The sequence below is a fragment of the Siniperca chuatsi genome, linkage group LG24, assembly GCF_020085105.1.
Source record: "Siniperca chuatsi isolate FFG_IHB_CAS linkage group LG24, ASM2008510v1, whole genome shotgun sequence".
NCBI lineage: Eukaryota > Metazoa > Chordata > Actinopteri > Centrarchiformes > Sinipercidae > Siniperca > Siniperca chuatsi.
Window position 1 is genome coordinate 15,547,302 of NC_058065.1, and position 12,623 is coordinate 15,559,924.

Here is a 12,623-nt window from a genome sequence, read left to right on the forward strand (position 1 = left end):
TATACTGTAACTTTGAGTGTTTGCGTTATTGTATGTTTTCCTGTCCTCCATCAAGGCCTATGCTAAGAAGTCCGCTCTGAAAGGCGGCCTTGATAAGACCATGGCTCTGAGGAAGGAGATGCAGGAGATGCAGGAGTGGATCAACCAGGCTGAGGAAGACTACCTGGAGAGAGACTTCACATACAAGACACCTGAAGAACTACGCAAGGCCGTGGAGGAGCTCAAGGTGTGTGTGTGAACCGGACATAAGGTTGTGGAGAATCTGAGACTTTGTGCAAGTGCAAGACACAGAAAGAGAGAGAGAGGCAGAGACAGAAATCAGTTCAAAATTTGCTTTATTAATTTGACCGTGATTAAGTACAGTTATACAAGTTTTTGATAGAGAAAAGGAAAAAAGACAACAATGGTTTGCACATTTCTACACTATACAATATCACTTTACTACACTATGCAACAACAACAACTATCATTAAAAAAATTAAAGAATATATAGTATATGATAACATTGCATTAGTTATTATTTTTTTTTAGGAAGCATGGACAAGACTTGCAGACAAGTATGCTAACATGTTCACAATGATAATGTTAGCATGTTGATGTTTAGTAGTTGGTTACCATGTTCACATGTTAGCGTAATAGCATGCTAACATTAGCACTAAACACAAAGTACAGTTGAGGCTGCATGTGGTCATTAATCAAAGTATTGGACACATGTTCTAATATGGCACTAGAAGAAAGGTCAGATGATCAATGTTATTACAACTCATCCTCTGGCGACTGTTTGAACCAAATTTCAGAGCAATCCATCCAATAGTTGTTGAGATATTTCAATAAAAACTAACAATGTCAACAGGGTCTCATGGTGACCCTGGAGGCAAGGTCAGGGTATCACCAAAGTCATTAGGATTCAATCTGAGGGGAACATGAATGTCGGTACCAAATTTCATGGCAGTACATGTCATAGTAGTTGAGATATGTAAGTCTGGACCAAAGTGGTCGACAGACCAACCAACATTGCCATCCCTCGAGCCATGCTGCTAGCATGGCTAAACATCAAAACAAGGAGTCAGTTATTGAAGGTGCTCAGTCTAGTTTCACTTGTTCTGCTGCACTTGGTATGGTCTGTTGAGGGCTCAATAGTATTAAAGTTTACTTTGAGCTTTTGTAGTAGATGTCCAGTGTTTGATGTACAGTTCTTTTTCTTCGGCCAGAATTCGGTTAGCCAAAAATTGGTAGTCTAATGGCTGTGAAGGCTGTGGAGCTGAGCCCTATGACTTGGCAATTCAGACATTTATAATGGTAAGACCTGGGCGTACTGACATTAAGGTGTTTATAGAATTGTATTGCTTTTTTTCGGCTCTTAATTAAAAGTGGCCTAATTCTTACAAATTTCAGTATACAGGGTTTGAGTAGGGTGTTTATTCAATTTCCCATAGTCATGGTTTGTCACACATTACTAACATATTGTGGAGTAATGTGTGGGAGTGGAGACAACTTTTTCTAAAATCTTTGACAAAAATGGCAGCTTGGAGATGGGTCTAAAATTACTTAAAACAGATGGATCTAGAGAGGGCTTCTTTAAAAGGGGGTCCATAGTCAGTAGTGGCATGGTTAAAATTGGAGAGGAAAATGCCAGTAGACAGAGAGCAATTAATAATGGCTAAAATATCTGGACCAACCTTTTAAAAACCAAGTGGAAAGTCTGAAGGGCAGGTGGATGATTATGAAAGTGCAACAGTGTGTTCCAGGGTTGATTTCATTGAAGTGAGTTAATGTTGAAGGTGGGCAGGAGTCAACATCATGCTCTCTGAGATCAGTGTTAAAATGCTGCTGAATCACCACTATTTTATTCTAAAAGTAATTAAGACGTTTTTCACATCTCTCTCAGTGGATTCATACGTTTTTTTTAGAGAAGCAAGGGAGGCACTGTGTTTTGCATCCTTTTTCCACTTTGCCTCTGCCTTCCTGCATTGTCTCTTTAAGTTCCTTAATTCTTCATTTAACCATGGCAGAGAAGAAGGTTTCAGCTTTTTAAATCTGACTGGAGCTGTAGAATCTAGAATGTTTGTGCTAGAGCTGTTAAAAACACTGACAAGCCTCTACATAGAGGCCATGTTGTTCACTGGTATTAAAAAATGTATTTGAGGCAGTAAAGGCTTGACAGAAGTGAAAAACAAACTGTGAATTCAGGGGGTGGTAGCAAAACAGTCTGGTGGGTTTGGGGTCAGGTGTAAGGAGTGGAACATGGAACAGCACTGCGTTATGATCAGACACGGCAAAATCAATCAACTTCACATCATCAACAAAGAAACCATGGTAGAGCACAAGGTCAAGCGTATGCCCTTTGTCATGGCTGGGCTGCTTCATATATTGAGTCAAATGAAATTAATCTAAAAGTTTGATAAAATCAGAAGTAAATGAGGAGGGAAAATGGCAACAAACACAGATATTAAAATCACCAAGAATAAGAACTCTGTCATATTGTAGCATAATGACATAATAAAAGGTCTGAAAATTCCTAAATAAAACCGAAGGTAAATGTAGATTAAAACACATAAAATGGGCAGTTTGTTCTTTAAAATAAAAGTAAGACTCTCAAAGGTGGAGAAGCAGCCAAGTGAGACTGGGGAACAGCTAAAATCATTTCTGTGTATTACTGCAAGACCGCCCTCTCGGCCTGTCAGTCTTGGCTGGTGTTAAAATAAATAATCGGGGGGGGGGTTGCCACATTCATCAGGATTAATCCAGGACTCTGTGATGATGAAAAAGTCAATATTATTGGCCATGATAAAATCCTGGCAGATGAAAGACTTATTGGCAAGGGACCTTACATTGAGTAAAGAGAATTGAGCTGATTTAACAGTGGGGATGGAAGATCATGATGAGATTGTTTCTGTGTAGACTGCAAGTATATTTTGCTATTGCACACTGCCTTTCAGTAATCCTAACAGGAATGAATAAATTAGTGAGGGTAACAGAAACAACAGAACCAGCACCAGTAGGACCCGCACTGTCTGGGATAGGTCTGTGAAGTACAGAGCCAGGATGCTGGGCAGGGTCTTGCTAAAAGCAATTCAATTAAATAAAATTTTATTTATATAGCGCCAGTTCATAATAGAAGTTATCTCATTGCACTTTTCCTATAGAGCAGGTCTAGATCGTACTCTTTATAATGTTATCTACAGAGACCCAACAATTCCCACCATGGGCAAGCACTTGGCAACAGTGGCAAGGAAAAACTTCCTTTAAGAGGCAGAACCAGACTCAGGGTGGGCGGCCATCTGCCGCCGGTTGGGTTGAGAGAGAGAGACAGAGAGAGAGAGAGCGGAGGTAAGAGAGCATACAGTAGCACAATGCAAATTCCACATAGAATTTTTAATTAAAATAAACATAATGTAATGGTAGTAGTAATATTAATATTTATAAAATAATAATAATAATAATAATGATAGGAATAGCAATAAGTAATCGTAATAATAATAAGACTAATAATAATAATTGTAGTATCGGTCGTCGAGCAGGAAGATGGGGGCAGTAGGAGGCCCACAATCACAGATCCAGTCTCTGCAGCTCCAGAGGCAGAAATACCTGCTGAAAGCGACAGAAGGAGAAAGGAGAGAGACGAGAAAGCACAAAACTATGGGAGAGAGAAGATGTCGAGTTAGTAACAAGTAGTCTTAAGTCTACTCTTAAATGTGGAGATGGTGTCTGCCTCCCAAACCCAAACTGGGACCTAAATACACAGGAGAGGAGCTTGATAGTTGAAGGTTCTGGCTAGGAACCTCAAGTAACCCTGCATTCTGGGAGGACAGTGTTCTAGTGAGGTAATAAGGTACTATGAGCTATGAGTTACAAATCAGTTTTTCAGATTTTCCATCATATTTAAACAGTTCCCACTCTGTGATAGCTGAGTTTGTGCTGAACAAAAAGGATACCATGCATTTGGGGTAAGGACAGTTTAAAAGATGCTTAACAATGACAAAAATTAATGCACAGAAATTTGGCAAAAATTAACCAAAACGAAACTGGACTCCAGATGAACAAGTTGTAACAATTTACCATTGGTATATGTTGTGGAGAGGGTGTTGCAGTTTTTTTTCAAAGTCAAGAAGAGGGTTCAGAAGAAAACATTAATAACCCTGGGGAGGGCCTTGCTTTATTTTTACAACGTGGAACATAAGGTTGACGCCCCTCACCATCTCAATAATTTTCATTCAGTCCCTTATGGTTTTGAATATTGTTTAGGTTTGGATAGGTCTGTAGATTTTATGGCTTAGAAAGACATCTTTCCGTTTCTTAGCTCATTCATAGCCACATATGAATTGCCTATATTTTAGTTTTAGTCTTAAATATGTATGGTTATGTGTTCAGTCTCAGTAGAGCCCTGTTTGGATTTCCCTGACATCTGAACTTTTTCAGGAAAATCATGATCTCGGTCTCCTTGTTCACAGTAGAGGCCCAGATCTGACTGACTTTGTGCAGCTGCTGCAGCTATTCTTTCTCTTTTCTCTGTCACTCTGTTTTGATCCTGGTTAATTCCAGGTCAATAACGCCCCCGTCTGCCAACTTTCTTTCTTTCTTTCTTTCTTTCTTTCTTTCTTTCTTTCTTTCTTTCTTTCTTTCTTTCTTTCTTTCTTTCTTTCTTTCCCTCTCTCTTTATCTTCTTCCCCTACTCTCACTCACAGCTTTGTGTCTCAAACCTTCTCCACTCTCATTCACTCCATTCCTCAAATTTGTATCAAATTGCATCGATTCTCCTATTCATCTCCGTACTTTTTTAGCTTTCATAACTTTAATGCAATTTATTTGTGATGTAAATTTATGACACTATTTGCTTTGCGATATACCCAAAAGTCTTGGCAGTAGTAGTCCCCTTCCATTCACCCCTACTCCTGAAAAAAGTTTACTTGACTTTACTAAATTAAAAATTGATTTCACTCTGCTTGCTCTTGCTAATCTCCCCCTCCTCCTCCCTCCTTTCACCTCCTCTTCCTCTCCTCTACTCCCCTTTCTGCTCCAAGCTTAAAGGAAACTCCATTCGTGAATCTGTTCACTCGTTTATTCTCTTAATCCCCCCCCCCCTCGTTTGGGAGAGTATTAGCTACACTCCTTCATTCATTGATTGTTGGCTTACTTGTTCACTCTGTCTCTCTGTGTCTCTTCACACTCAGTGGCTTTGTCAACAGAAGATACATTGATTAATTTTGTCATGCATCCATCCCTCTATCCATTAAGCTCTCTCTTTCTGTCTTCCTCTCTCCCTTCCTTCTTTTGCTCTTAATCTCTTGCCATCTGTCTCTCTTTTCTCTCACTGTTCAGATGACTTTTAAGAGTTTTATTGATATGACAAAGCTTGTTAATGCACACAAGCTAAATCAACTGAACCTAAGGTCCTTTTCCCACAATTCCAGTTTTATTCCAGTTTTTCAGCCACAGTTTGCGCTGACAATAGGTTTCAGCTGTTGGAAATACACGAAGATCTTAGGCAACAACATATTAACAACATGGAACATGCATAGTTAACTTAGGTGCTGTTTTTGACTGGATGCCAGGCATTTTATCACTTTCACATTGCCTGTGTGTTTTTATTCAGCTCAGCCCCTGACAGAACTCAGAACTCTACAGAAACTCCAGTTGCCCATAGTCTCTCACCTTTTCCCTCTTGTCTCTGTATGTTTATGAAGCAGATTCAGAAAGCGCTTTACTGCTCTTATTTCACAAAGAAATTAATATTTCCACCACCACTGTCTCGTACTCTATAAATGCACACATTTCAGTTGAGAGATCCCAGTTGGAGGCAGGGGGTTGTTATCTCACTTGACAGGTCTGGTCACTTTACAGTACAGTGTCTTAAACAACCCGTTCAACTCTGCTGTCCCTGACAAACGTCACTTTTTAATTTCTCTCTTTCTCTGTCTCTCTATCAGAGGGCCCAGGAAGAGGTCCACTCCAAGGAGCTAAAGGTCAAACTGCTGACTGACAGTGTGAACAGTTTCATTGCCAAGGCTCCACCCACGGCCCATGATGCCTTACGGTCTGAATTGGAAGTGTTGACAGCCAACTATCAGCGCCTGTGTAGCCGGCTGGATGGGAAATGTAAAACTCTGGAGGTACAAACTTTATGTCTCCTCTTTCTGTCTTCTCTGTGATCATTACAAGTGTTAACTTGGATAAGGTAAAGACAAAATGCACTTGAAACATTTAAGACGGCATGGAGGAAAGTGCCCAAGGTAAAAACACCCTTACATGTTGGGTCAAGGCCAAGGCCGTAGTGCTCACATACATCAGTACCAGCTCTGGAGGGCATGTTGCAGTGTGTGTGCACATCTGAGTGTGTGAGTGTTTTCATAGTGTATATTATAGATGAGCTAAGGTGAAGCGAGGTTAGCCAAGCAGCACCGTTTCAGGCTCTTGTCCTGTAATTTAGATGTTACATTCATATTGAAAGCTTAATCAAAAACAAGAAAACAAGTGCATTTTAATGAACACAAGACGTTTTAATGTTTAATGTTAAATCTGGAGGTTTATTGAGAAATCATGTGATACAAGCTGAATAAATACATGTAGGGGATCCATTCTTCAGTAGAAAATCTTCCCTTTGAAAAGTGTAGACAGTGTGTGAAGTGAGAAAGTATATTTTATAATCATTTGGATGAACTGACTCTTTAAATGCACTGAGAGGAAAGAGGTCGCTGTATGTTTTATAATGGGGTTTTTTTATTCAAGTGCTCAAGTTTACAACTCTTTGTGAAGTGTACATGTGATCTAAGCATAATAATAAACACAACAAAGTAAAAAGGGGGAAAAGAAGCATGAGTACCCAGCTGATTCCGTTCCCAAACCCTAATAAAATAGGTCACAGTGTATCTGAGGAACAAAAGGTATCTTTGTAAAAAAAACAACTGTGAAGTCCCAAAACTCAACAATACAACACCCCAAATATGCTTTTGGATGCTTTTTGATTTTGTTTCATGAAACACTGAAATTCCTGCCCATGCATAATGATTGGCCTGTCTGTGCAATGAGACAACAGCCACAGTAACTTATAAAATGTGTTTTCATTATTATTATCTGTTGCCATATTTTGTTGTTATTTATGAATAGAGAAGCTGTGTTCAACAATGACACTACTGCAAATATTGTGAGACAAAACTGAGAACTCCCTGTAATAATAAACTTCCCTTTGGAGTTTTGTTGAAGATAAAAATGTCCAATGGAGCTCAAGACTACAATGTTCCAAATGTTTTTACTGGATAAACTTGGAATATGTGAGTAACGTCTTACCTGTCTGATGTTTAGAAAAACACTGAAGCTCAATTACCATTAAATCCCATCACAGTGTCAGGAGGTTAAAAGAATGAATAAAGTTACACCGGCCCCAATATAGTTCATGCCATAGAGGTTAATCGCATTAAAAGTTGCTTTTTCATGGCCATTTCAATCTATATCTATCTATCAATAGATGTGGAGAGCTCTGTGTTTGCTTCTCCGGGAACGCAACACACACACAAATTGAAGCTTTTGTGCTCTCTGTAATTTTTTTGAGCAATGTCAGTGTTGAAATGTTTTGTTTGGGCAGCGTGAGCGCATGAGACAGGACATGAAAGCATGAATCTCTTTGTTCCACAAGGGAAAAGTAGCTTTTGGCATTTTGAAAAGCTGTTTTTAAAATGCCTGTCCACTTGATGCTATAAACTACATGCTGCCACCAACATTGTCTTACAACCATTAGTTGGTGCATTACAATATTGTCAAGCACTTTTTAAAATTGTTTGTTTGTGTCTTTGTAAAGTGTGAAATATTATAAAGAGTACGGTCTAGACCTGCTGTATAGGAAAAGTGCAATAAGATAACTTCTGTTATGAATTGGCGCTATATAAATAAAACTGAATTGAATTGAACTGAAATCTGCTCAGAAGACTTTTTCTTTTGAACATATTTCCCGATTTAGCTTCATTTTACATGTAGGAAGCCAGTTCAATCACTTCAGCCAACTGTTGCTAATTTGCAGATGGAAACAAACTCATCAAACATGTTGATGTTGAACAGATGTTGATATGACAGCCTCCACTAATGCTGAATACGTAAATATAAAACAACACCACGAGAAAGTTGAGATGGCATCGTCGTCTGCTGCCACCTGTCCTTGTGTTTCTCACCTCACCCCTTTCCTCCCTCCTTCTCTCTGTCCTCCCTCGATATGAGTCTTCTCCATCTTCCCATTCTACTCTCCACCGCATGTTCTTGAGAAATAATTACCGGTGTCTTGGTATTCTTGGTAATTCAACTTTATGGTTGAAGTACTCGCTCTCTTTCACTATTTGTCTTTTTCTGCTGCTTTTCCTGCTAACACATAAAATGTCAAAATCATTAGGATGCATCATCGGGTTTTTTTATCAATCCATTTACTAATCCTTTCAATCTCTGTCTCTCTTCTTGCTTCTTTCTGTGCCTCCTGATGATATTGTGCATATATGTGTGTGTTTTGCAGGAGGTATGGGCGTGTTGGTGTGAGTTGCTCTCCTACCTGGAGCAGGAGAACGCCTTCCTGGACCAGCTGGAGCAGAAACTGGATGAGACGGAAAACCTCCAAGGAGGAGCAGAGGAGCTGCAGGAGGCGCTGGATGTGAGTATGAAGAGGAGAGTGTGCACACTTGGACTCTTAAGCAGTCAATTTGTTTATTTATTGGTAGAGTAAGACAAAATATAATAGGTGATTTAACATAGATAGACATAACAGAACCTATATACAATTAGCCAAGCTTTATGTTACAGAGAGTCAGGCAGAATATAGGGCATAGGTGCAAGAAGGGGTTGATATGATGCAATATGATATGATGATGTGTGTGTGAGGCAGGTGCAGACTTTAGAAAGGCGCAGAAAGTATGTGCAAACATTAAAATAAAAAGATATTAAATAAATGAAAGGAAAGAAAGAAAGAAAGAGAGAAAGAAGTAGATAGGTAAGTGTTGTCCAGGGGGCATGAGGCAGAGGAGAGGGCAGCTTGTGTTAAAATTTTCAGGAAATTTTAACAGGAAAATTCTTCACCGTTGCAATGTTTTTTTTAATCACTCTCAATGAAAATGCCAACGCACAGTGGACAGACAATGGTTTGTGTTGCTTTGTTAAACAGACAGGACCTAGGTTGCATCTTATGACAATTATGAGCATGCCCAGTGCATAACGTGCGTTGAGTGTGCCCCCACCCCGCATGGATGGCCACAGCAGGAATAGACAGCAATGTGTTTATCAGACACAAATTATCTGAAATTTTTAGGAACCTAAATATACAGGAAAATATATATGTATACAGAAAAAAACAGTAGCTCCAAAAATTCTATATTTTATAGCTCCCCCTAAATTTCTCAAATGAGGCTTTCTGGGGAACCGAGCTCTCCCGTATTTCGAGCCCTTGGCTCGGTTTAGCCTGCTTAAATCATGCAGAGCTGCACCAAGGAGTGAACACCACCACGTCCTCACACAGCGCTGAGCCACGCTGTTGTGGTTTGGTTACAGGGCCGACAGCAGTCAACCTGGGATGCCTCCTCCCACAAACCAAAGCCGTGCTTTGGGCTAAACTGAGTGGCTGATCATGTGTGTCTGTGCTGGAGACTAGACAGAAAGCTTTGTTTGTTGTCTCTGTGTTTAGCTCTCAGTACTTTTGTAGCTTCTACCTGAATCTCTGTGGTTTGGAGTTTAGCTTCACTCCTGTGTTCCTGATACATAATTCAGAGGAAAGATGTGATGTGAGGTATGTGAGGAAAAAGGGATTTTCATTTGATGAAGGAAAATGTGAAAGAGATTATGTTAGGAAGCATTTGAAGGAAATAAAGACAGATTCAGCATGTAGGCTTCTCTGAGGATGCTGATGTTATGTGAGACAGGCCCCACACAGAAACAAAATATTTTAAAAAAGTTAATCCAATGGAATTTACATCGAATCTTGTAATTGGAGACATTCTGGTTTACTGGCCTTCCTTAGGCAATCAAGTGAAAGGCTTATGTGTCAACCCCAATTTGTTGATGTGCTTAAACTGGGCTTTTGCAGTTAGCCTTAGATGTTACATTCAGGGATTCGGTGAGATTAAACAAAGCAGAAAGTTTAAAGCCTCCAGACCAGATTGCATTCTTTCAGTTAAGTTAGTAGAGAACAGCAAAAATGCAGATAACTGACCACTCAGCTGTATTTTACTATGCTAAACGCTCTACTGACATCAGCCAAACAGACCTTTTTGGGGATTTAAGGAGATGTGAAAAGCTGTTAAGCACCGAGGTCAGGCGAACAAGGACTAATCGACCTCTTTTAGCCTCTACATGTCATCACCTGACACTCTTATCCTGCATAATTTTCAATATGCTTCTCCTACCTCATCATGAGTCACCTTCAAACAAAACAAAATCAGTTTGTATAAAGGCAGTATCACGATATCACTACCACCAAAGGCATACCACTTAATATAAGCCAACACGCTGGAATCTTTAACTTCCAAAGTGGTATAGTAAAATAAGAATGATTATGTGATACTGGAGGATGTCGGATTTGAGCTATAAAGAATACAAAAATGAAGTGAAAATATTGTGTGATGATATTTTGTGTGTTTATGTGTGCGTACAGAGTCTAGAGGTTCTTTTGCGGCACCCAGAGGACAACAGGAACCAGATTCGGGAGCTGGCCCAGACTCTGATGGACGGAGGCGTTCTGGATGAACTGATACAGCAAAAACTAGATGCTTTCAACACACGATGGGATGAACTTATGGCGAGAGTAAGACACACAGTACACTCATACATACAGAAATATACAGCATGCATACACTGAGGAGGACGTGTACACTAATGCACACCACAGGAAGAAATTTGGAGGGAACTATTACTTTTTTAAAGTAATAAACAGCCTAGTTATGCTGTAATGCAGTTTTTATTTCATTTTAATATTATTTTAGTCCAGTGTGCAATTTGTATTAATTTACTCAAATGTAGATTGCTGTGAACATAGTTCATTAGTTAGTTTGCCAAGTAACAAAAGAACATAAAACAGATGTAAAAAAGCATTTGTGTTTGTGAGATTTGTGAGACCCATATGGGCTAGTAAAGACATCTAACAAATAATGTTAAACAATATGCCTTTAACAGCATCCAAATCAGCTCCTCCTCACTCTCTTCAACAAAGTTACCAAGAAATCTGGGCCTTGTAACTGATGACCGGTCATGTCGCTTTGCACTATATAACTAAATAACCAGAAAGGGTCAACTCCTTGTACAGGCACTAGCCATCTCTTGTCTTGACTACTTTAACGCCCTTCTGACAGAATAAAACCTCTGCAAATTATCAACACACGTTTCAACGGTCTTCAATCAGCCAAAGACAGCTCATGTCACTCCACTTTTCATTAATCTCCACTGGCTCCATGGTGCTAGTCACCTATACACATCAACAACAATCTTAAGGGTTCATTACATGTCACACTGTGCGAGAAGAGTCAAATAAAATATTGGTCGCTGTGCGTGTCAGAATGCACAATATCAGTTTTGGAGCATTTCAGATGGTACGCTGAAACTTCACAGAGAGTAGTTCTACATCTTTGATTATAATTCTGTTTTATGTGTGGACCAATGACTATGTCTGTAAAAATCTATTAAATGACATACTGTATGTCCTGATACAGGCCAAAACATGCACTTAGAGATACATATGTCATATATAGATGTCATATATAAATACATATTACTGCTCAAAGTGGCTGGCAAATCTGAGTAATAATCAATACTCTGCTGCTGCAGCGTTTAACATGAAAGATTAAAAAAAATTAATTTAAATTCTTTTCAGAGACTTTCAAGCAGAATTACACTCAGTTCACGTTATTGCTTCAGCCATGGACAGTCCAATCAATTTTTCTTTGAGTTTTAAAAAAAGCTGCAGTTGACCATTCATCATCAGTGGAAAATAGTCTATGAAAACAGTACAACTATTCTTAAAGAAGTACTTTCATTTGTTTTAATTTCTCTCAACTATTTCATAAAATCTTGTCTTCGTCATTTGTGCTCCTGTATGAATGAACAGCTCAGATCCCTGAAGATTTAACCTGTGACATCATCAAGAGGTGCTCCATTACATCGTGAATGGGAGACTGATTATATCTTCCATCAGAAATTTAAATGTTATACTTGCATTAGTTTGATTCTGTTGGAGTGTAATCACTTCTGAGCCAAACGACATTATGCTTACACCGACAACAACTGTGTAGTTAGTTAGTTACTGTGTGAATTTGTCCTTGGCTTCACCACAGAAATCAGGATCAAGACAACTGTCTACAGGCATCAAAAACATGACATCAGTAATATAGCTTGAAAAGACATAAAGGCAAGTATTAATTTGACCTGCAAGCAGGTATATCAGAGTCCAGAAAGCAAAAGCGGGCGCTTTACATCCTGCCGCTGGTTTCACGCTATTCCGCTCATCAACTGTTGGTGGCAGTGATGCACATACAAAAATAGCAATGTGCCAACATAGGCAGTAAAGAAGAAGACTGCTAGCGAGCAAACATGAATGTAAACAATGTAGAATTTAAAATATTTTAAAAAATTGCAAATGTTTTATGAGGACAGAAATACACTCAACCTCA

At 39.2% G+C, this 12,623-nt stretch overlaps 1 protein-coding gene across 17 annotated transcripts in view; it reads left to right on the forward strand.

The window, feature by feature from the left end:
- Nucleotides 1-12,623, forward strand: part of dmd (dystrophin) — a 419,464-nt gene that overhangs the window by 262,320 nt on the left and 144,521 nt on the right. For all 17 annotated transcript variants that reach the window (XM_044188364.1, XM_044188362.1, XM_044188369.1 and 14 more), the window contains 4 exons: nt 56-226; nt 5,928-6,110; nt 8,492-8,626; nt 10,616-10,765. In XM_044188364.1, coding sequence (XP_044044299.1) covers nt 56-226; nt 5,928-6,110; nt 8,492-8,626; nt 10,616-10,765 — 639 coding nt within the window. The remainder of the gene's footprint in view (nt 1-55; nt 227-5,927; nt 6,111-8,491; nt 8,627-10,615; nt 10,766-12,623) is intronic.